Source organism: Aquarana catesbeiana, linkage group LG09 (assembly GCF_042186555.1).
Source record: "Aquarana catesbeiana isolate 2022-GZ linkage group LG09, ASM4218655v1, whole genome shotgun sequence".
Classification (NCBI taxonomy): Eukaryota; Metazoa; Chordata; class Amphibia; order Anura; family Ranidae; genus Aquarana; species Aquarana catesbeiana.
In genome coordinates, this window is record NC_133332.1 from 104,247,823 (window position 1) to 104,273,646 (window position 25,824).

At 41.3% G+C, this 25,824-nt stretch overlaps 1 protein-coding gene across 3 annotated transcripts in view; it reads left to right on the plus strand.

The window, feature by feature from the left end:
• LOC141107985 (fibronectin type-III domain-containing protein 3A-like) overlaps positions 1-25,824 on the plus strand; it is a 140,148-nt gene that overhangs the window by 68,679 nt on the left and 45,645 nt on the right. For 2 of the 3 annotated variants that reach the window (XR_012235993.1, XM_073599112.1), the window contains exons 3-8: positions 8,313-8,403; positions 10,831-10,907; positions 15,005-15,236; positions 17,325-17,588; positions 19,004-19,062; positions 24,622-24,779. Coding sequence is in view for 2 of the 3 variants with exons in the window: in XM_073599112.1 (XP_073455213.1) it covers positions 8,313-8,403; positions 10,831-10,907; positions 15,005-15,236; positions 17,325-17,588; positions 19,004-19,062; positions 24,622-24,779 (881 nt within the window). In the remaining variant the exon portion in view is untranslated. The remainder of the gene's footprint in view (positions 1-8,312; positions 8,404-10,830; positions 10,908-15,004; positions 15,237-17,324; positions 17,589-19,003; positions 19,063-24,621; positions 24,780-25,824) is intronic. The other variant, XM_073599113.1, reaches the window with a different exon arrangement.

Here is a 25,824-nt window from a genome sequence, read left to right on the forward strand (position 1 = left end):
TGCGGGTTTGCTTAACTCACCGCACACACCTTTCTGCTGTCATTCTACCTGGCCTGCTTCTTCCACTCCTTTACTGGCCTTCTTCCCTCCCAGACTTCTCCCCCACCCCCAGTCAATGCGTTCTTCTCCCGACCATATTTTTCCCCAGTCAGGGTTACTCTTGCTCCTTCCCTGACTCCAAGCAACCTCTGGGAGTTTCTGCAATGAATACTGTAGGTTGGTTTTCAGACTCATTCATGACATGAATGGGTTTTTGAAGGTAAACAAAGCCATTCATGTGAATGTCAGCAAGTGAAACGAGGAAAAGGATGACTAGTATGGATAGATTTGTTTACAAACACAAATCCATTCATAAATGTTAAAAAAAAAAAAAAAAAGACAAAAGCAGTGTAAAGAACAACAAAAAAAGACAAAATGGAATAGATTTTTTTATTTTCCTTCTAGTTTTTTTTTTTATGTTTCTTGGTGTATTTTATTACTTGAGGCATTTTACACACAAAAGCCCATATTAACCGCTTCCAGTCAGGGTTAATTCTGACATTTCTCATCTACATTTTTTTTTTTCTTTACTAAGAACCCCAAGGATTATACATTTTCTAAAAACAGAGGCCTTGGAGAATTAAACAATGGTTGTTGCAATTTTTTATGTCAAGCGATATTTGCACAACCGTTTATCAAGCGCATATTTTCAGGAAAACATGCACTTGCGAGCGTTTTTGCATTTGCATGTGAACACAAGGGATGGGGACACTTTACATTTTCTGTTTGAATTTTACTATTCTTTTTATTTAAATGCAGTATTTTTTTTACTCCTTTAATATTTTATTTTATTTGGATCCATTTTATTGCTATCATAAGGGATGAACAACAACATCCCTTGTGATAGCATGGGCAGTGACAGGTACACTTTATTGAGAGATCTGCGGTATTAGACCCCTTTCCTCTCATCTGCCTTCAAAAGCATCTGATCAACTCAAGATTGGTTTGATCAGATGCTTGCCTAGCCGATTATGGCTAATAAACAACCAAAATATGCGTAATACACATCGCTTCCGGCTTCATTTGTCACAGAGAAGGGTAAGGAAGGGACGCCTGGTCGCTTTTACAGTAAACCCCATTGCCGGCTGAAAATATTGATACCAGGATCACGACTACAGTGCATAATCATTTGTTCCCTAGTACGTGTGGGTACATCCCAAGGACGGGAAATGCTTAAAAAGAGACATCAATGCAAGTGTTGTGTGTGTATGTGACCATAGTTAGTTATGCTAACTAAATTGGACAACATGGTTGTAAAAGGTATATACAAATTAGCCAGTATTGGGTAAATCCTTTATTTTGAGATACATTTGCCGAATATGGTTAGAATAGGGTTTAAACATATTTTGTTCTTGTGATCTGTACTTGGGTCATATGCTGTCACACTTGAAGCATTTTTCTGAGATCCAGATGGGATCAAACAACGTTGTTCCGGTTGAAGTTGGAGTCGGACTAGTACTTAATGAACTATTATCACTTCTTTTCACTTCATTGGTCAGTGGCATTTAGTTTTCTCACAGTCACTGTAGCACAACCATCCGTAGCATTCACAAGTCTTAAGTGGTTTTGGTTTAGAGCACTTCTAAGAAGTGTGATACTGAAGTGAATGCAGAGGTCAGACATCAAGCTCAGGTGGCAGAATTACCAGCTATGTTGTGCTCTCTTATGAGTTTTTCTGACCTGGTCCGTCATGCATAGCACAAACAATCTTATATACTTAGTACAGACGGTACAATTTAGTGCTGCATTTTATTACATACATTTCTGTCATTTTTATTGTAGGAGTACAAAAATATATATTTTTTAAAGGAAGTATGAACAATAGCAGTTAATGGCACCAAGAATATAACCTCCTGTTTTTAAGTGTTTCATTACAATAAGGCCCCGTTCACATGGGGTGAAATCCGCTTCGCTGAGCAGAGGGGGTAGATGACAGGCCTGTTCCACTCTGCTCTGTTAATGCAGAGCCAACGCAGCCTGCTCTGCTCTATGGACAGATCCCCTTCCATATATATTTTTTTTTTTTTTTGCAGATCAGATTGAAGGTAGGCAGGTGTAAACAGAAACCAGTTGTTTACACTTGCCAGTCCATAGCAGTTCAGTAGGGCCCAGCCAAATTTTTCATCTGTGTTCGTCCCCCTCAGTTGAACAAGTTGCTGTCAGAATATTATGTCCCACTAGGGGGATTCCTCCATCCACCTCTTTTGTTTGGATATAGGAATCAGCTCCCTGGACGAATTAAAAAAAAAAAAATCTAACTTTAAACCAACTCTCAGCCACATTCTAAGCCTAATCTATCTAACCGTGAAAAGTTAAAAATCGCAGTACTTACCCTTTCTGCAGCCGTTAGTCTCGTGCTGAGCCATCAGCAGCAGCTTCAGTGTTTAGGAGTGGCAGCTGACAACGGAAGCCCCATAGTAATTCTATGGGTGACATCACATCCCAGCCGTTTCCGGCTTACTCCTGCACACAGAGGGCACTGCTGGAGACCGGACCGGAGTGGCTGCAGAATAGGTAAGTATAGTGATTTTTCTTTATATTTTTTTTCTTTACAGGGCTAGATAATTTGGCTTAGAATGTGGCTGAGAGTAGGTTTAGAGTGAGTTAGGTTTTGCCTTTACTTCCACTTTAAGTGCCATTCTTGCGTGTTTTATTAGGAATAATGTATTTTCTGCAGTCTGCAAGCACTGGCAATGCACCTGGCAGGCAGAGACCACTTCATTTTGTCTGGGCAAAGTGATTTGAGGATCAGAGCAGCATTTCTGGCAAGAAAGGAGAACCTTTCTTTTTTCTTTTGTGTACCCTTCCCATCACTAGAACAGGGTGAGTCAGCTTACCCAACACACAGTGTAATATGGCACCCATAGCTGGAGACTAAACAGCACTCTCACACTGCTTGTATTGGCTTTCCCTCGATTTTCCATGACTTCACGCTGCTAATTACATGTGGGTAGCGGCAGCCAGGAATAATGCCATAAATCTCCCTGTAACATGGCTGGACTTTTTAACTCCCCTCCTGACTCTTCCATTCTTCCCCATCATAATTTATAAAACTGGGACTGCTGATTGTACTAGCAAGTCTGAAATGAATTTCCACGCAAATAAACTTCACATTGGCAGCCTGAATAGACAAATTACCTCTCTGCAACTGTGAAACAGATGTTTTCTTGTTTAAATCCTTCAGTTGCGCAACATTGCAGCTGAAATAAGCTTCTAATTGTTGAGCTTTTCTCTGATACACCCGCCAGTGACAGGATGGCCACACTCGGAAAGCAGCAGCTGTGCAAAGTAGAAGTACTGTTTACTTATCTCCCATTTTAAAGGCACAAGATCCCTTTGGCAGATCAGAAAATGGGGAAAAAAATCACATCAGATTTATGCGTACGTAGTCTAATATATACTAGAGTTAGACCTAGTGTGCCTAGTGACAGAATTTACATACATACGATTCAATGAGATCGCCAAAAATAAACGTCCAAGACGTTTGGCACTCTCCTTAGGTTGTTCAAATGTGGATTCTAAACTCTGGGTCCTTCCCCTTTTTTCCTTCCTTTTTGTGAGTGCTGCTGCTGAATCTGAGCCGGTTTCAGTGACCCTGAGAAAATCTGGTTCCAGCACTCTGTCTGTTCTTGTGCTCAATTGTTTTGCTGCAATACAAGTCTCTGTGATGACACTTGTGGTAGGGGTTGTAGCTGGATATCAGTTATACCAGCATACAGCACTGGGGTGTAAATCAGGAAGCAATATTTTTACTAAGACAATAAAGGTATATAAAACCCAACCCTGGCCAAAAAAAAAAAATGCCTTGCAGTTTAGCTTTGTCCCGAATTGCAAGGGTTGATAGCTCGTTTTGTCCAGGGGAGCGGAGAAAGAATTCTGCTGATCTGTTCCTCCACTCTCCCAGCAGACAGCGCTTCCCCGGTGGTGGACTGTCCCTTGGTGTCCTAACCTCCAGAGCAGGGATGTGGATCCTGCTGTAGTCTTGAGTACGCTATAGAGTATGGGTGTGCAGAAGCTGTGAGAAGTTGGAGGATTGGGTAAGAATATTTTATTTTGGGGTGCATTCACACCTGCGAATGCACCCGAAACTGATTACATGCGAGAACCCCCAGTGGAGCTACCTGGCAATTAGCTACGGGAGGCAGCCCCATTGAAAGCAATCAGAGGCTTCTTGCATGTAATTGCTGGCAGACAGTCTGGGTCCAGGGCTGATCACTCACATGTGATCACAGCTTGAATGGTTTACTTATGAGTGGCCGTAATTAGCTGTAGGAGCCAGCAGCCTCTCATTGCTTTCAGTGGGGTTGCCTCCTGCAGCTAATCAACGGGTACCCCCTGTTGAGGTTCTCACATCGGTGACTGGTGCATTTAGAGCCAGCAGCCTCTCATTGCTTTCAATAGCTTTGCCTCCTGTAGCTAATCACCGGGAACCCCCTCCTGAGGTTCTCACATCGGGGTTGCGTGCATTTATAGGTGTGAATGCACCCATATTGTTCTCCTAGACATAAGCGAGAAGTGGGGGATCAGGTAAGTTTATTTCCTGTTGGGGTGCATTCACACCTGCGAATGCACCTGAAACGGATTACATGCGAGCTCCCCCAATGGAGCTTCCTGACGATTAGCTGTAGGAGGCAGCCCCATTGAAAGCAATGGGAGGCAGCTGGCTCCTGCAACTAATCGCTGCCACTCGCATACCATCGCTGCATGAGCGATTACATGTAAGTGGTAGCAATTAGCTGCAGGAGCCAGCAGACTCTCATTGCTTTCAGTGGGGTTGCCTCCCACAGCTAATCGCCGGATACCCCTGTTGAGGTTCTCACTTTGGTGTCTGGTGCACTTATAGGTGTGACATAAAGAGCGATTGGCCTTTGCAGTGCGGGCCCAGCCCCTACAAGGGATCATTTTTTTTATTTAAACTTCGTCACAAATCATAACAAGTAGGGATAAGGAACAGTAGATGACTGGAAAGGTGTAAAGCTGGCCATGCACGACTGTCGGCACTGTCCAGTTTAGCAAACTTTGATTGAAAAATCGAAGACGCTGGGTAGTAAATTGTCAGCCAAATTATGACTGCTGGCAGCTTGTTACGTAAAATGCAGATTAGGTAAGCTTCCATTGCACAGCTTACATATTATTAGGTGGCTTGAAAGACAGACTTTAAAGTAATTTCACAGTACTAAGTCTTCCCTTTAGGTTAAGGGACTATTACTAATTTTAGTTCTTTACTGAAACTGGAAACCCCTTTTAATATGTGTACATTTTTTCTTCCTCTCTTATATGCATTTCCTTAACAGTAAATGTCTACTTGGCTGTTATATTAGCCTTCATTGTCTCAGCATTATTAGGAAAACAATGGAGGAACCAGTTTTATGTAGTGAACTGGCGTTCAATTCTCTGGAATCTAGTGCCCTGACATGTAACATAACCCAACAGACTCGCCCATCAAAAGAAAACCTGCACTGCAAGATATGTGTAGGCTGCCGCTCTTGACCTTTTTCTGAAAAAGCTGCAGTTGAAATAGTTTATGAACCTTTTAGAACTATTTGGATGAATGGCAAGTGAAATGCGGCCTGGTCTTCAACTAAATTAATTTATTAAACTAATAAACTAACTGAACTCTTTCATGTTTTTGTTGAACACCCTGTTCAAAGATTCAGTCTAGGGCTAGGAATCTCTATATTTAGTTACTAGTAGAACCTTCCATAAAGGCATTGTACACTGTCAAAAGTTTGTAATTCTTAACTAGGTTTTTGTGTAGTTGTATTTCCTGTTGTTTGCCTTACCTAGTAATGATAGGTTTGCATGTTGTGGCTGTAGTTTGTGATGTAGTTGCTGATCAAATCCACTCTGTCCATGTATTCGTTCACCTAGCTTGCCCCTATTCACCAACGAAATTGTCAAAGATAAGTGCCAGTTCTTAGAATACAGAGGTCATGCATTAAGCTGTGCAGTGCCATGAAACATCGGACATAGGAATGTGGTGATTTTCCTGTACTATAGGCTGTGTGTACAGGACATCAAATAGCACCATGAAACCACATGAGCAAAGCACGTCTTATGCAGGTGAAAAACACAAAGCACAGGTAAGAAGATTTACAATGCCCTTTAATGGCTAAGTTCACCTTACATCTCACCAAAGCCCCCCTACCCCTCAACCGGGGTGAATAAAAAAGGAAATAAAGAAACATTGTAATATTTTAAAGTTAAATTGGCGAAATAATAATAAATAAATAAAATAAAAAAAACATACACTGACTGTCCACATCCCCCATATATATATATATATATATATATATATATATATATATATATATATATATATATATATATATATATATATATATATATATATTGCATAATGTGCCACTGTCACATCATGACGTTATAGAAAAAGTATCGGGAATCGGTATCAGCGAGTACTTGAGAAAAAAAATATCGGTACTTGTACTAGGTTTCAAAAAAGTGGTTTTGGTGGCAAAGATGAACATACTTAATAGTTGAGTGGTCATAAAGTTATAGCCAGGAGCAGACTGACCATTCAGGCACTCGGGCACTGCCCGAGGGCCCCATGCCACTAAGGGGCCCCATCAGGGTTGCCAGCCCCAATAAAACCAAGGACAGTATGTAAAAATCTGTGTTTTTTTAAAAATCCCAAGATTATAGCTGCCCTGCCTTTCCAGTACCTTTTCAGTGTATACTGTGTGTGTGTGTATACTGTATGTATGTTTGTGTTTACTGTGTGGCCCCATAATCTATTGCCGGGGGGCTCCATAATCTCCTCTTGGCCAGGGGCCCCATAATCTTCTCGTATTGCCTGGGGGCCCCATAATCTTCTCGTATTGCCTGGGGGCCCCATAATCTTCTCGTATTGCCTGGGGGCCCCATAATCTTCTCGTATTGCCTGGGGGCCCCATAATCTTCTCGTATTGCCTGGGGGCCCCATAATCTTCTCGTATTGCCTGGGGGCCCCATAATCTTCTCCTATTGCCTGGGGGCCCCATAATCTTCTTTTGCCTGGGGGCCTCATGAGTTGTCAGTCCGCCCCTGGTTATAGCTGATGCAAGAGCTGCAATCTTGCAGGTACTCACAGGCAAACTACAACAAATGCAATTGCCATTTTGCCTCTGCTGTACAGCACATTTTACCATTAACTGTGTCATCTGCATCCTGTCTTTTCCAAAACCACTGGTATTCCTTTCCCTGATGTGGTCAGCACTAGTAGATTGAGGTTTAGCCTAAGTGTAAAGAGACTTTCTTCCCATCTCTCTGCCAATGACATTGGCTGGGCCCACTGAATAGGCTCACTTTGTTCTTTAGGACCCCACTGCAGCTGCACAGACTGTATGTCCATCCCTGAGGCAGGGTCTTGCAGGAGGCTAGGTGCCTATTAAAATTAGGCTAGGCAAGGCAATCTATCGTCGGCATGTAAAAGGACTGGCGGTCTTGGCAGCCACTAGCTTTCTGGTATCTGTAATCCATCTGCAAATTGAGGTGTAGGCCTCATGCACACGAGACGCTGTTAAACTCGTGTTCAGAGGCAGTTGGACACTTTTTTCAACTGCCCCTGAACCCATTCAATGTTATCCTATGTGTCCATGTACACAGTCTCGTTTTTAGGCAGTTGCGTTTAACCTCATTTTTCTAGAAGCAAAAAAATGGGTTCAGACGCAAAAGTTTTCCACGTTTCAGACTCCAAACGTGGCTAAACGCCAGTACAGCGTTTAGCAGCGTTTGTATTTATAAGTGTTTTTCAAGGAACATTTTATGACCCAACTTTGGGGCCCCATATCTCGGAGCCACTTGGTGCTAGGAACCCCAAATTTGGTAACACAGTTGGACTAACACTATAACATATCCAAATTTGGGGTTCCTAGCATAAAGTGGCCCTGAGATATGGGGCCCCAAAATCAGGTCGGAAAATGTCATTCTCTGCTGCAGAAGTGCTTGACATTTTGCAACCCGACTTTGGGGCCCCGTATCTCGGTTATATGTTGTAGTGCTAGTTCCACAGTGTTAGCACACCAAATTTGGGGTTCCTAGCACCAAGTGGCCCGAGATACGGGGCCCCAAAGTTGGGTCGCAAAATGTCATTCTCTGCTCTGCAGGCGCTTCTAGACGCGAAGGCGGCTAAACGTGGCATGCAAACGCGGCAAAACGTGTTCAGCAGAGTTTGCACCGGCGTCTCGTGTGCATGAGGCCGTAAATACTGATGCCTGTAAATCTGCAGAAAATAGTTCATTTTGTTCTGATGTAACACGAGCTCTTCCAAACAGCCTTTGTGTTTGCAGGTAATTGTGGTACAAGTCAACCCGGGGGAAACCTTTACAATCCGCACAGAAGATGGTCACATTCAGTGTATCCCAGGTAAGGAAAACATTGTTATATTGTCTCCCTGCAGTTGTGGGGTTTTCCATGCTCACTGCTACAATGAATGAGAAATTGACACGCCACAAAACTTGTACAGCTTCCTGGAACTCTGAGGCTGCTGCTTATCAACATATTTTGTATTCTGCCTGGTGCTGTGCTATATGTAAACTTAGTGACACTTAACCACTAATGGTTTTCTTCGTAAAACCAAGCATGTACAAAACATCAAATTTACTATAAAATTTATTATTTCCAGGCAAGAGATGGGTGGGATTCCCCAAATCTAAATTCACATTTTATATGGGCTGTTGTGTCGTCATTGTAAACTTTTTTCTTTTTTTTTTTTATTATGAAACAGTTGTACTTATAAGGGCTATGAGGTGCATCAAACTAAAGGAACCAATCAGAACTTATTTTCTGTAGTGTTCCTGGGCTAAGCTATTTAAAGTGAATTTGTGAGATCAGAAACATTGATAATTTCTTGTTACAAGTGACAGACCTGAAGTTGTCATAGTCTTGGCTTCACTTATTCGCCTAAAACATATATGCAACAATTAATGTCTGGACATTCATCTCACCTGCTTGTTTCAGGTCAGGTCCTCACTAAGTAATAAAGTAAAGTCATGATGGCATCCCTAGGAACTTGAACCTCTACACATGTCAGCATTGGCAGCTGCTATACTTCTACCATCACATTTGCACTTTAAGGCCCCTTTCACACGTGGCAGAATCAATCCAAGCAGATCCGCCTGGTCAGCGGGGGATCTCTCCGCTGATCCCTGCTGAGCAGGCAGATGACAGGTCTGTGTTCACTCTGCATAGCCCACTGTTCTTTATGGGGCGGTCGGATGGAAACAGACATCCAATTACCATCCGATCCACCCGGTGGATGACGAACATATTCCCATCTGTTTGTAGTGGACCGTATCAGATTGAATGCCGGCGGGTGACAGCGGACACATGTCCGATGACAACCGCCGCCCTTTAGAGAACAATGGGTGGTCTGATCGGTCCACTGGTGTGAAAGGGGCCCAAGGCTGAGATGTTTATAGTTCAGATTCGGGAGCAGTATTGATCTTCGTACCTTTTTTGTTAATTCACCATAACAATTATTAAAGTTTTTTTTTTTTTTTTAGGTTAAAATTGTGTTTTTACATACCACTGTGTAGTGCAGTAACTGCCACCTTTACTGCCCTACAGCCAAAACTGTACCCTGGCCTAGGCCGACAAGGCCCAGGCCTAGGGCAGCACTTTTCAGGGGGGCAGCACGGAAAGAGTCCCTGTCGGCTTGCACTACACTGTTAGTGTAGCGCCAGTCTTATGGGGTGGACTGGGAAATTAGTCTTGTGCCCCCATAAAGCAGCCGCACTGCTTCCGGTATGCGGGCAGCTGGTCGGCATTCCGCAAATGGTGGGGAGGGGGGGGGGTTGCCGCTTCTAATTTTGACTGTCCTATTCTCCGGGACCACAAACCTTCCCCACCTGAAAATTTCAGGGTGAGTCTTAAACAGCAAGGGGTGGGTCATATTTAAATTAGGGGGTGCACAAGTTTAGTCAGGCCTAGGGCAGCACAAAACCTAAATACACTACTGCCTACAGCCACCAATTAGATTTGAGTCTGGCTTGAAAAACAACAGATATAAATGTAATATAAATAGTGTAACACTAACACTGTTGGTGTAGTGATCTCCCCCACTGTGCTTTTGAATTCTGACGGGGGTGCACCCCCCTCCCAGCCAAAATACACTGATCAGCACCTGCAGCCATCAGCTACAAGTGCTAGTCAGATGCTGGTTTTCCAGCATGTCCCTTTATCAAAAGCCAGTTATTAGACCTGCTGTACATGCTGAACGCAAGACGTCCTGTTCCTGCTGGATTGGTCGATTTTTGGACATTGTGTACCCAGCTTTGGAGCTTTTGTCAGGTTCATAAATGCTGTACCAAGGAGATTTTTGTCAGGCTTTTTGGGATTTTGGGTGATTAGTCAAGAAGCAGAATCCACAAACCTTACATATCCAGTGAAAAGGTGACACCAATGGAAGGATATTGCCAGGCATGGTATGGACACTCTGTTAAGTTTTATATTGGTGTTTACCTTCCTGTCCTGATGAATTATTGTCAAAAGGATAAAAAGGGAGGAGATATTTTTTCCAATGTGGTCACAGATGGAGATTAAATCCAGGAAGCAGCATGTGTAATTAAACCTAAGATTATATCAATTTAAAAAACTGCTTCTTTTGCCTTTGTTTTGTTAGTTTTTCTTTTTTTTTCGCTAAAGAAATTTCATGAAGGGCATTTTGGGGTCACGTGGAAATATTACAATATTAAAAAATATATATCTATAGCTGCCAATTTTAAAATGTATTGCCACCTCTCACTTTATATATTTTTGCCTTGTTTTTGTGCTTCTTTCTTCCCCCTATAGGTCCAGCACATGTTCCCATGATGTCCCCAAATGGTTCTATGCCTCCGATATTTGTGCCACCTGGTTATGTGTCTCAGGTATGATTTGTTTTTATTGTTTATTGCGTTGGGATTCTAACTAAAATTCTTAGTTTAACAAACCTTGCCGGTCCTTGAACACTCTAGGGATCTTGATCATTCATCTGAAAGTCAATAATGCACGTTGGGAAAATTTTAGCATCTTCTATTCTAATCGGGTCTAATAAAATTTACAGTTTTCATAATTTTCTTTCTTCTCTGCCCTTTAAGCATATGTTTAAAAACTTTAAACATTGTTCTAGTTTCCCTTTTAATATCACCAACTCATCAGCAAAAAAAGCTACATATATTTTAATTATTCAAAATGGCTGGTGCTTGCCTGGGTTTCACTCAACTATTAATGGCCACTTGCTTGATACTCCATGCAAAGTCCAGTCTGGTATATGGAATCAAAATCTGCAGTCTGTCGCTTCTGTCGCTGCAAATAAAGCAGCATATTGTCCATTTAAGATTTTGCTTGACTAGAATGATCTAGCCTGCCAATGGATTGTGCGGTTTCTTACAGAGTTATGTAGGACACAGAGAGCACCTTCACATAGTAACAAATTGGTCTTAAACTGGGAGTTTGCATTTATTATAATGTAGGGAGTCCATTTAAAAAGCGAGAATCTGAAATTATGCTGAAATGATCCACAGAATAGTAAATATTGCCAACCATTTTAAACCAGTATGAAATGGTAAGTGGTAGTGTTCATTGCACCTTTTAGTATACACTCACCGGCCACTTTATTAGATATATCTTGCTAGTACCGGGTTTATCCTCCGTTTTGCCTTAATTCTTTGTTGCATCGATTCAACAAGGTGTTGGAAACATTCCTCAGAGATTTTGGTCCATATTGACATGATAGCATCACATAGTTGCTGCAGATTTGTCGGCTGCACATCCATGATGCGAATCTCCCATTCCACCACATCTCAAAGGTGCTCTATTGGAATGAGATCTGGTGACTGTGGGGGCCATTGGAGTACAGTGACCTCATTGTCATGTTCAAGAAACCAGTGGTGAGATGATTTGAGCTTTGTGACATGGTGCTTTTTCCAGCTGGACGTAGCCATCAGAAGGTGGGTACACTGTAGTCATAAAAGGATGAACATGGTCAGCAACAATACTCAGGTAGGCTTTGGTGATTAGACAATGCTCAATTAGTACTAAGGGGTACAAAGTGTGCCAAGAAAATATCCCCCCACCATTAGACCACCACCAGCCTGAACCATTGATACAAGGCAGGGGGGATCCATGCTTTCATGGTTATGCCAAATTCTGACCCTACCATCTGAATGTTGCAGCTGAAATCAAGACTCCTCAGACCAGGCAACGTTTTTCCACGTTTGTGTGCACACACCCTCCACCAGATATACCCTCACCTTAAGGGCTTTATAAATAAGCCTGTAGTTAATATCAACAGCTTGAAAGATCCTCCTGTAATTCCTTTTTCTTATGGTGGCTATTTAACTTAAATACAGATCACGGATCGCCTTCTCCTGGTAATAGCGCAGATTGAAAGCCACTACTCCTGGTGTTTCAAAAAGCCTTTATCTCCAACACACCAGACCTGTCTGCTCCCCAGGATGCCCATTCTCCTCTGACATCAGCAAGGCATTTTTGTCCACACAACTGCCCCTTGCTGGATATTTTCTCTTTTTTTGGACCATTCTCTGTAACCTGAAGAGATGGTTTTGCGTGAAAATCCTAGTAAATCAGCAGTTTTTGAAATACTGAGACCAGCCTGTTTGGCAACAACAACCATGCCACATTCAAAGTCACTTAAATCCTCTTTCTTCCACATTCTGATGCTTGGTTTGAACTTCAGCAAGTTGTCTTCACCACATCTAGATGCATTTGCTGCCATGTGATTGGCTGATTAGCAATTTGTGTTACCAAGCAATTGATCAGGTGACCCTAATAAAGTGCCCGGTGAGTGTATATTGTCTCCTTCGTGGGTGGTACCGAGGTATGAATTTCGATAATTGGCTGTGGACTTTCATCAGGCAAGGGTTTCCCACAACCATGTGACTGTCAGCGATGGAATAATTTGCTTTTATGTCCCTCAGTGACAATTTCAGCAAGATTTTGGCATAAATAGCCATACCACATCCGTTATTCTTGTTTTGGGCTGGGAAGAAATTGCTGTGATAACATTTTGAAGCCAAACAAAATATAAAGCAAGGCTAAGGCTCAGATTAATAGCAAAGATTCAAGGGAAGAAGATTCATCTTTAGAAATCAGAAATAGTAACGTTTACCCATGGCAATTTGGTAAATCGGCTTTCATTTGTTTGCCCATCCAAACAAGATGAAAGCTCTTAGAGCTTCTTATTTGAAGCCTTCTTAAACAGATTATAGCTACATATCACTATATAGCAAGCCAAAAAAACAAGTGCTTAACCATTAGATGGGGCCATGCAAATACTCTTATTCCTCATTGGATAACTCTCCATCCAGGTATAGCTTTTAGATTATCAGTCATCTGAATGTAAACGAAAATTTTTTTTTTAATGAAGACTTCTACCTGGTACAGCAGAGGAGGTCAATTCATCTGTGCCCATTCTTGCCACAGAGAGTTAATCCAGCTTTGAGCAATCCTCTTGCCCTTTTTTACTAGGCTAAATACCGACACACAGAGAAATTTGTGTCGCCACATGCCCCACTGCTGCGATTGACATCTGATTTCTTTCTCTCATGCACGAGCATGAGAGCTGAGGGAGTGTGTCTATGATTCCAGCTTCACTTTCCTCCTCCTTTCTTCTCAGGCTCTCCCAGGATTCGCTGCTCCATACCTCAGCATGATTGGGCATGCTGAATTAATGTTGTGCCTTTCCTGAGTTTTGACTGGATGGATGGCCAAGTAGATGTAACGTGCGCACATTCACTGGGGGGCGTGCGCACGCTCTGCTTGTGCTGTGCACACAGTATGGGCTGATATGTGCACTTTTCATTGTCCATGCGCGAGCATCGGCCTTGCAACGCTGCCTGGTGAGGGGGGAGTGTGGAGGTGGGCGGTGAGTCGTGTGATGTCATGACTCCACCCCCAGCATCAGCAAAGAGACCCACCCACCATAAGGACCAACTAATACTGTGTCTTTCATTTGTACAGGGCGATCGGTGGGTTTACATCCACTTTAAAATATAATTCCTTAAAATCTTTTTACCTTTATTTGGTTTGTCTGAGGCTGATTCTTTGAGCCTAATCTGAGGGCCGACTGCCCCCCTGAGAGTCTGATAGTTGCTTAAAGCTGTAATAAACCCAAGACCCAAAATGTAATATATTGTACTTCACCAGTCATTAGATGTGGTGGCTGCATTAGTTTTCTTGCTTTTCCCTCTGTTTTTACCTGGTGATCCGGCCAGAAACACACCTTCTGTATTAGAGTGCTCCCACTCTGCATGAAGGAACTCAGGGGCACCTTTGGACAGCAGTGTTGTCAGCCTGGAGATGGGGGAGTGTTAAATTTCCTAGCAGATCTATATACACTAAGAAATTGAAGCCAGACTCCAGCTCAGTTACACAAGCAGTTAGAGCAAACCGTTTGTTTTCTGATTTGTTTTACCTTAATAAAAAAAAGCTGACCATTGTAAGCACCCCTGTCAGTGATGAATGACACTTCCCTACTCTATCCAAACACACACACATGCTTTTACTGTGCATACGCTTTAACTTTCAAAATTGTTCTTTGGAAATAGTAGTTGGATTCCAGATGGATTCTGTGAGCCAAGTCTTTTTTCCTCTGTAGTTTCTGTAATAAGAACCTGTCATTTGTCCTATTTATACATTGAAGAATAAGATCTTGTGGGCCATTTAAGGGTAGTGTACAGCCTTTTAATGATTTCTCAACATGTCATAGATTGGCTTGAATAGAATAACTGTATAAAATGTTAAAATATATTTTGTATAGAGTGTTTACAATAACCCAAATACAGAAGATCAAACATTTATAAATGTAAAAGTCACATAAAAATGTCATTAAGGCAAATACTGCAATAACAACCCAAAAGTATGTGCTTGATTTAACTAAACCGCACATTCCCTTTTGAGTCCTCATTTTTGTTTTTATAGTAATAAAATATATATATATATATATCATTTTATACATTTTCAGGTTGTAGAAGAAAATGGAGTGCGTAAGGTGTTGGTCTTGCCACATTCAACAGAGTTCCACCCGTCATTGCACCCCCCTCCACCTCACGTGACACATTTTATGCACCATCACCCCGCTCTACTTCCTCACCCTCCACATCACGTCTTCTCACAAGTGGCAAGCACAGGAGAGCTACCACCACAGTTTATACACCAGCACCCCCCACCCCCACCGCACATTTTCCAAGAACAAGGTATGTATTGTTGGGTTTCTTCAGCCTTTGGCAAAGCATTTTCAGCTAAAGTGTAACTTCAGCTTTTAATATATTCCATCTTTATCATTTGCTATGTGTTTTTTTTTTTTTTTTTTTTTTTTTTTTTTTTTTTTTTGTGTGTATGTAGTTACCTGCCTTTACCTTTTTTGCTATAGGTGAAAAGTAGCTAAGTGGACTTTTTTGAGGAACAGTGCAGAAAGCCTAATTTGAAAAATGATGCATCTTGTAGATTAGATTTTATTTAATTTTTATTCAACACAACACAGGACAGGTTTTTTAAATGGCAGTACCCTTTTAGCAGTGGGATGTGTTTAAAGCGGTAGTAAATTCTCTCTTAAAAAAAAAATTCACCTGGGGCAATATAATGTGCTAGTATGCACCGCATACTAGCACATTATGAAAGACTTGCTTTAACATGAAGCCCTCAAGCAGCGCACTCTCACTGCTGCAGAGGCTTCCATCTTTACCCGTTCTTAGTTTCGGGGACTTTGGGCATTTGATTTGCCGAGCAGTGATGACGTCACTACCATGCATGCAGGAGTCTCAGCCGTGGCACACAGCTCTGAAGGAATGGCACAGGTATGCTGTTCCTTCTGAGCGCATGCGCTGGTGGCGTCACCGGATGCTGCTTGCAAAAATCTCTCCTAAACTGTGCATGTTTAGGAGATAGTCGTTTTACCTACAAGTAAGCTTTGTTATAAGCTTACCTGTAGGTAAAAAAAAATAACATTTCAGGGTTTATTACCACTTTAAAGACATGGAGCTTCTATGTATGTACAGAACGCACTGAAAGCCAATCTTAACTATTGCTTAACAAAATTAGGATCTTTCCACATAACAGCTGAACTAAAAAATTTTAAAAGCTAAGCATATGGATAAATATTATGTATTAAGCTCTGTAGCTCAAGGTAAAATTTACACACAAAAATGGATCAAAGCAGGGACTCATCACTTATAGGACTTCTCTGTTGAGGTTTTTATCAGACATGGGTGACCCCTAAGGCATGGAGCTTCTGCTGTGCTTACTATAGATGATCTGTAGTGCTCTGTGAATCCTTTGTTGTATATTAAATGTTTATTACCTATCACAGATCCCTCATATTGGAAATGCCCAATATACTGTATATGTGAGTGCACATACCTTCAGATATTTTCCTGAATTCATTGGGAACGCCACTCATGGGGGTTCTCTGATTTATAAATTAAAATATTTCCCTGTTCTAAAGAGTGCTTACCTGCCCCTCTTGTGCATTGCTTCTGGTCCATCACTATGATGGGTGGGATTACTCTCCAGTAGTAGAGTTTGGGATTTGGCTTTACAATGCATGTTCATATTCAGCTTGTTTGCATTTGCACTGTAACTACCGATGCAACAAAAAAACAAAGCAAAAATGATCTGTTCACTCATTTAAACCCTGGAGGAAGCGATCACAAGCTGCTTGATTTAGGTAGTAGTTCACAAACTGTTAGGCAGTTTCTGCATAAGTCCCTGCCCTGTGATTTGGACAACCAGCTGTAGAAAGCAGAATTTTAGTCTAGGAAGATCACTGACTTATTTGATCTGATTGTGGTCTGAGACATGCTCTGTAACTCTCTCCTGCTTCCAGTCATTATTAAGGATATATTTTAAAATACTGTCTTAAAAGTACAATAGTCCTTGAAAAAAAAAATCTATAGATTATATTATATATATCTCTCTCTCTCTCTCTCTCTCTCTCTCTCTCTCTCTCTCTCTCTCTCTCTCTCTCTCTCTCTCTCTCTCTCTCTCTCTCTCTCTCTCTCTCTCTCTCTCTCTCTCTCTCTCAAAAAAAAATATATATATACATATACATTTTTTAACTTGCGATTTGCTTTAAGCAGACACTTGTTGGATAGAAATGAGATGGATTTATAAAAACCAGCTGGAACTGGTGCTGTTGCCTGTCAAACTTTCAGCCTTCTTAAATCATCCCCCCAAGCTCTAATGTACATTGATTCAGCTCTTAAAATATCATCTTAATTATATTTCTTGAGTGTCTGTTAAATTTTTCATGATTTTTAATATGCATTAATTTTTTTCACTTTCAGAACCTCGGTCCCATGGTAGAATGAATTTTCCTCCAAGGGATGAGAGAAGCATGAAAATTAAAAGGTTAAAAGAGCGACAGATTAGCTCCCACAATAACAGTAAACTGCACAGTCCACCCTCCTCTCCGCACAAAGCACACATTGCTACCAACTCACATATGCAGAATGGATACTCTAAAGGACAGCACCTTACAGGGGGACCCATTAAACTAAAGCAAGCTATACGGACACGGAGCAGTCCTCCAGCAGAGAATGACAGCACGGGTATGTTTTATAGTACATTTGTGATCTGTAAAAGGTCTGCCAAACATAAAACGGGAAACTTCTACATTATTTTATGTCTATACTCTTATGTAATAGGATTGCATTAACCTTCACATTTAGAGGAGTTCTGTCATTGTTCTGGTTGCTATTAGTGCTTAACACTTACCTTTTATACACACTTGCCAGAAACATTTTCAGCATCCCAATCAAGCCTTGCAAGGCACCAGTAATGATATGCAAATACAGGCATTTTTCCTTTAACACTACCTTTGCAATCCATGTCGCTGTCATTTCTGCCAATTCATGTACTGAAGATGCCACTTTGGACTTTTTTTGTGATCTGTGCTATAGTGCAAACAGGTTTAGAACCCAAGCAGTATTTTATTTTTGGTGACTATCCAATAGGTTGAAAAGCCTACTGGCTACTTACAATCCCCTTCGGCAAACCTACAGTGTTCTTCCTCTGTGGACATTATGAAGCCAGCGGAGGTTGGCCTAATGACCAAGGAATATGGGTGAAGCTGGCAACTTAGATGCAAATATGCGGTTGCTAAGCTTCAACAAATGAAAGATTCTTAGTCTACAAATGATTCAAACTTCCTGGACCCCGTAACCCAAATGTTTAGTTCATACGTTTTCTCAAATTCAGGGTCTCAGAAAGAAGTAAATGACGACTAAGATAGGGTAACCAGAGAACAGTGAAGTTCATTTGTTTTTTTTTATGTTAGTTACTAAAGATGAACTTTGAGTGAGGGTTAGGAGCAAGTGTTCCATGGTAGGAAATGGTCATAACTCCTGTAATCTTTTTATTTTTGTCTTTGTGGCCTGTGCTCTTGTTGGAGAGATCAGCCTTAACTTTCTGGCCAGTGAAGTCTCTCCAATGGGACACAGTGAAAAATACCTGACATGGGTTCTAACTGTTCATACATTATCAAGAGAAAAAAAAATATTACAACAATTTTACTAGAGGTATGTCAGTCTAATTTATATCCACCTGCCCTAGTCTTGGCGCTTCATATGAACCTATTTTTGTTTGTATCTCTTACACAATTGTTCCTGGTAAATGAACTCTTATGTACCTCACTGTGATTGCACAGCACTTGGCAACACCTGTGGAGGCCCATAAGGAAGTGTGGAATGAGATTTTCAGGATGAGTTATTAGTCATGTTGAGCAATACTTACTGTTGCATCTCTCCTGTTCATTGGAAGATTATGCAAATTCTGGTTCCCCGCAGACTAGAGAGTAACATCTGTGCTTTTTACACATACACTAACTGTTAAATCAATACCAGTTGGCGGTTTCCTAAAAGCCAAAGATAAAAATAAAGTCCCAAAACAATCTGTGCCAGAAGGCATATTGTGCACGCATGTGATTAAAATATATATATATTTTTTTTAATTTTGTCCTCCTTAGATGGAGAAGCAGAGCCGAAAAAGCTACAAGATTTAAACCCCATCATGAGCAAGCCTGTGGTAAGTGTATTCTTATTTTATATTATGCAGAAATTTTCACCTGTCACCATTGCAGAGTCCTTTTTTTTTTGACATGGAACTTTTGTTTTTAATGAGGTAATGCTCCATTAAATTAGGACTAATGGTCTTATGGAGAGTGTAAGGTGCAAACTGTAACATCTTATGCATCTGTTGTATTAAATCCAGGATTGTAAATTGATTCTAAACATCGCTAATCCTTGTTCTTTAGACCAGATGTGATGTAGAGTGATGTTAACCTAAAACCGATTGGAACCACTGTTTATCCATTACATATGGTATAATTTATCAGATTTTTTTTTAACCCTAATCATTAGCGAATTGGCTGCCTTACTGACTCAGTGTAGTCAAAGAAGTAATAAAGAGAGCTCCAACTAGAACAACAATTCATTTTAATTAGGGTTGCACCGATACCAATACTAGTTTCGGTGTCGGTGCCAATACCAAGCATTGTACTTGGGCAAATGCTCCGGCACCTGGGCATTCAGGGGTGATCAGTGTGGGAGTTACAAGCATCGATCTCCCTGTAAAGATTTTAATTAAGAATCTGACAGCTGCTTCTTCTCCTCCTCCCTTGGCTTTCAGCTGCTTTATTGAAATCTACACAGGTAGATCAGTGCTTGTAACTCCCCTCGTATCCTCCAGTCTCCCTCTGTGTCGTCCTCTGTGCGCCTTCTGTCTCCCTTGGTAGCTCCGCTCCTGTCTCCCTCGGTAGCTCCGCTCCTGCCTCCCTCGGTAGCTCCGCTCCTGCCTCCCTCGGTAGCTCCGCTCTTGCCTCCCTCGGTAGCTCCGCTCCTGCCTCCCTCGGTAGCTCCGCTCCTGCCTCCCTCGGTAGCTCCGCTCCTGCCTCCCTCGGTAGCTCCGCTCCTGCCTCCCTCGGTAGCTCCGCTCCTGCCTCCCTCGGTAGCTCCGCTCCTGCCTCCCTCGGTAGCTCCGCTCCTGCCTCCCTCGGTAGCTCCGCTCCTGCCTCCCTCGGTTGCTCCCCTCCTGCCTCCCTCGGTTGCTCCCCTCCTGCCTCCCTTTGTGTCCGCCCCTTTGTCCTCAATCTGTCAGGATGGACAGCTGAGGAAGGAGCCGATAAATCTGTCATTTACCAGCTCCTAACTTTTCTGAATGAACAGAGTCAGTGATTACTGACTCTGTCCATTCATACCTGAGCATCGTAAACTGTTTTTACGATGCATTAGTTTATGGATGGAGAGGAGCCTCGGTCTCCTGTTCATTCATCTCCAGTGCAGCTGAGGCTAAAGAGAAAATGGCCTGGGGAATCTGTGTTCTCAGTCCCTTTCCCTGTCTCAAAAGGGAGATGTCAGGGGTCTGTTAAGACTCCTGATATCTCACCAAAGCCCCCCAACATAGGTGATAAAGAAGTAAAAAAAGAATTGTAATATTTAAAAGGTTAAATTGTAAAAATAATAAAAAATAAAATAAAAAACACACTGACCCCCCCCCCCCCCAAAAGAGCGTAAAAAAAAAAAAAAAAAGTTAAAAAAAAAAAAAATTAAAAATAGAAAACTGCTGATGCTGTTCACATGTCATCAGTGCTGCATATTAGTGCCACTGTCACATGACATTAAAAAAAAAAAGTATCGATAATCGATATCAGCGAGTACTTGAGAAAAGTATCAGAACTTTTACACCGTCTTACAAAAGAGGTATCGGTGCAACCCTATTTTATTAATCGTTCCATTAGTTAACCAAAAACCGATCCTTTTTGGTGGATTTACAGAGGGTCCCTTGATCAAGGCTGAAAGATACACCTATTAAAAAAAAAGAATAATCAAAAGTGCTCATTTTAAAGGCTTGTATGCAAGTTATTGTCATAAAAAGTGTTTGGGGACCTGGGTCCTGCTCCAGGGGACATGTATCAATGCAAAAAAATTTTTAAAAACGGCTGTTTTTTCAGGAGCAGTGATTTTAATAATGCTTAAAGTGAAACTATAAAAGTGAAATATTCCTTTAAATTTCGTACCTGGGCGGCCTCTATAGTATGCCTGTAAAGTGGCGCATTTTTCCCGTGTTTAGAACAGTCCCTGCACAAAATGACATTTCTAAAGGAAAAAAAAGTCATTTAAAAGTACTTGCGGCTATAATGAATTGTCGGTCCCGGCAAAACAGATAAAAGTCATTAAAAAAAACGGCATGGGACCCCCCCAGTCCATTACCAGGCCCTTTGGGTCTGGTAGGAATATTAAGGGGAACCCCCAAACCAATATTTAAAAAAAAATTGAGTGGGGGTCCCCCCAAATTCCATACCAGGCCCTTCAGGTCTGGTATGGATATTAAGGGGAACCCTGCCCCAATTTTTTCTTTTTTTTTTAAATGGCGTAGGGGTCCCCCTCAAAATCCATACCAGAGCTGTCTGGTATGGATTTGAAGGGGAACCCCATGCCAAAATTAAAAGAAAAAAAATGGCGTGGGGGTCCCCCCAAAAATCCATACAAGACCCTTATCCAAGCACGCAACCTGGCAGGCTGCAGAAAAAGAGGGGGAGGACAAGAGAGTGCCCCCCCCCCCCCCCCCCCCGAACTGTACCAGGCCACATGCCCTTAACATGGGGAGGGTGCTTTGGGATAGCCCCACAAAGCACCTTGTCCCCAGGTTGATGGGGACAAGAGCCTCATCCCCACAACCCTTGCCCGGTGGTTGTGGGGGTCTGCGGGTAGGGACTTATCGGAATCTGGAAGCCCCTGTTAAGGGGACCCCCTTATTCCGCCCCCCCCCCCCCCCTGTTTGAAATGGTAACGGGTACATTGTAACCGTATCATTTCACAAAAAAAGTGTGCAGGGACTGTTCTAAACATAGGGAAAAATGTGCCACTTTACAGGCATACTATAGACACCCCCCAGATACAAAATCTAAAGGAATATTTCACTTTTGTTTCACTTTAAGCATTATTAAAATCACTGCTCCCGAAAAAACAGCAGTTTTTAAAACTTTTTATTGCATTGATACATGTCCCTGGGGTAGGACCCAGGTCCCCAAACACTTTTTATGACAATAACTTGCATATAAGCCTTTAAAATGAACACTCTTGATTTTGCATGGTAATGTCCCATAGACTTTAACGGTGTTCCGGCGGCTTTCAAATCTGCCCCGAACGCCGCATATTCAGTGTTCTGTAGAACATCCGAACAACCAAAGTTCGGCCCGAACTTATGCTCCGGCCGAACCGTTCGCCCATCCCTAATTGTAACTGCCCATGCAGCTTTATGCTCTTTGCTGGGCTGCTTGGTGAAGCTGTGAAAGTGAAGAATAATATTATAAATAGGCATGTGAAATTAAAAGTGAATTCATACATGAAATACTGTCATCAATCAAACGTATTGTTTATCGGTACACATGATTTTTTGCAGTAATGGTCATGTAAAGTTGACATCTCTGTTGTGTGTTTGTGTGTGTGTGTAGCCTGGTTCAGTGGATCCTGTCCCAGACAAAACACAATTTATGACCAGCTAAATAGGGAATTGCAGAAACCTTACAGTGCCATTTCTAAGCTGATCTCTATGAAATCTATATTCAACAAATATACACTTACACAGGCTCTCAAGTACGGTAGGTCACGTTAATGAGAGCTCTTTTTTTTATTTGCGCTCTGCACAGTAAATCGGTGTACATTTCAAGCTGCAGCCTTTCTATACTTTCATCTGAATTATTTGGTTGCTACAAGTGTCTGGTTTTCTCTCTGTGCTTCATGAGGGTATTTAAGGACAAAAGTTCAATCCAGTGGCATGACTTCATCTCATTAACAATGCTTACTTAAGTGGCACTTCCTGAATAATCGAATAATATGGCGATTCTTTTCAGTTTCCCACTCTTATTAAAAGCCGGTGCCCTGGAACACTTTTATTTCCCTTAACAAATATATTTGATTTTTGTTTGACGACCATAAGCATCTCGTTTTACGTTCAATATGATTCGTTTGGAGAATCATTACAAACGTTGAAATATGTGTTTAAAAATGTAATGATTAAAGTAAAAATATAGCTGTCTTTTTTTTGTTTGTTTTTTTTTTTGTTTTAAAGAAAGTAAAGTCCCATGCACACCTTTAAATAGATGTAAACCATTATCTGGAGATTCTTGGTTTGTTGAAATACTGTGCATCATAAACAGTTGTGATTTATTTTTATTATGAATACTATTTTTTAAGAAAATATAGTTTTTTGCTTATTATTTTTTGCATTGCAATGCTGCTGATCCCCTCCAGTTGCTTTGCAGCCACCTTTTGTCTCAAAGCCATTTCTCCAATGGCAGTTATATGCCACTAGTCAGGCTAGGATTCCCGATGATGTTAACAAGGAAATGTGCCAGCACAGTTGCTTATAATCTCTACCATTGGACCATGTGACAGTATAACAATGTAGAATAGCAGTTAAGAGACAGTGACAGAACTTGTTCACCCCATAATGCTCTCTTTCTGCTCACAGAGACAGCAGCGGGAGCCACTTGCTTCTTGCTGCTGTCAGTCAAATCCTGGGAGTAGGATGAGTTGTGCTGTGTCTGTCAAATGATGTAGACGGGCCAGCTCAGGCTTGGGCCTGCAGTTGCGTTCCCATAGGAAGTGGCTTCCTGTGGTCGTGCCTGGAGCGCTAGCGGGGGACCCCAGAAGAGGAGGTTCGGGGCCACTCTGTGCAATACCCATTGCACAGAGCAGGTAAGTGTATCATGTTTGTTATTTTCCACAACAAAAAAAATAGCTTTTACAAATGCTTTAAAGCGGAATTAAACTTCCTTTTAACTTCAAACAAATTTAAAAAAAAAAAGCCGATGGGGTTTTTATAATAAAAGGGGCCCTGGCGGTCTCTTCTGTCCTGAATAGTTCTCTCTGTCTGTCAGTGGTAATGTACACTGAGCCTTGCACGCAGAGTACATTTATGGCACCGGTCTGTGCCTTGATGAAGTGACTCAAGTGCTCATGCACAGGAGTGACATTGTTGCGGACGGCCATCAAGCAGCTCAATGGAGTGAACCCAGTAGAAAGACCAGGCAAGGATGGAAGCCCCCAGTGACCAGCTGTGCTGGAGGCCTTTGTTTAACAGGTGAGTCTGCCGTAATGTGCTAATATGCAGTGCATATTTGAACATTATAGGCTACACCTCCAGAGGGTGCTTTAAAAATAAAAAAACATTTAGTGGAGTTTAATTCTGCTTGAAAGTCACCCTGTTGTCCTAAAAAGACACAAGGAGCACCTGTAGGTCTGGAAGAAAATAGAGTGCTTTTGCAGATTGCTAAAAAAAAAATTCTCCTGGTGAGAATTTGTGGATGGGTTTGCATCATATATGCCAAGGTATATTTGGGATAAGAGCAGAGACTATGGCTTATTTTTATTGTCTTTGTTATACAGACAAATAACGGTGTACTAGATTATATAAGATTACAAATTTAGGGTTTATGGCCGGTCTTGTACTCCCTTTTTGATTGGCTATAGCCCATCTTGTATGTATTAGTTTTTATACCCTGATGACACTTTCTCCTACAATTAATAATGATTGTTTCCAGTTTAGCATAACGTTTCCCTGTTTTTAATTTTTACTTCTTAGGTTTCCAGCTTGGAAGCAAGGTCTGCTTTGTTATCGTGGAGTGTTCAGATTGCTTCTGAAAACAGAGAAAGTCCCACGACTCTAGTACAAAGAAGATTTGTATATGATGTGACTGTGTCCAACAATGGAAAAAATGGAAAGTTCAAGCCTGCCTACTCGTGAGTACATGCTGCATCTGACCAGCTGCTTCGTTCATAACTATTATAGGGAGGTGATGGTTTCAGTGCACAGAAGACTTCTACAAATTACACGATGCCTACCGGACCAGTGAGCATGAAGACATTGAAACGATAAGAGCCAGCAGTATATAGTATTTTGGTGGCTATAAAAAAAAAAAAAGATCTGTGAAAGCATGTGGTTTAAGGATATCCTAGATGTGTTTGTAAAACTATACTTTTTTTCTTGCCTGGCAAAATAAAGTGGCTGTGTCTAAGCTGCTTGAAACATGGAGTGCCACTAAGTGTTTGTAAAAAAATTGTTCCTATATATACTTTAGTGTATGAACAGTATTATAAAAATTTACAAAATTACAGAATTAAGTGGTCATTTCTTCATATGCACATCTGCAATTATTAGTGTCTTTATTATATTAGATGTAATTTATAAAAGCAGACATAGCCTGTTCAGCCCTCATCTTGTGTCTCATCCCTTTAGTTTTGATAACACCATCTCACTATAGGGTTTATCATACATCAGTAATCCTAACCTGCTGTTTACTTGAGTTGAAGTACATTTGTATCATAGCACACTAGAGCTGCACGATTAATCGTCAATAATCGTTATCGCAATTTTTTTCCTGTTGCGATCTTCACAAAAGTGTTTCACGATTCTTGCTATGCAAAGAATTCTCTCTGCTGTTCTGAAGCCACAGCTGTCAAAAGAAAGGAAAAAAAAATGGGCAGTCTACCAAGAATCACAACATTCTTTAGCAGTGGAACTTAAGTATAAACATTGTAACAATTTGTCAAAGGAATAGACTTTGTGTGTAAATGAGGAAAGTTTAACCACTTAAACACTAAACCTTTTTCTGACATCTATTGGTTTCAAGTTAAAATATTTTATTTTTTTTTTTGCTATAAAATTCCTTAGAACCCCCAAACATTATATATATATTTTTTAGTAGAGACCCTGGAGAATAAAATGGTGGTTGTTGCAATATTTTATGCCACACTGTATTTGTGCAGCGGTCTTTCAAATGCAATT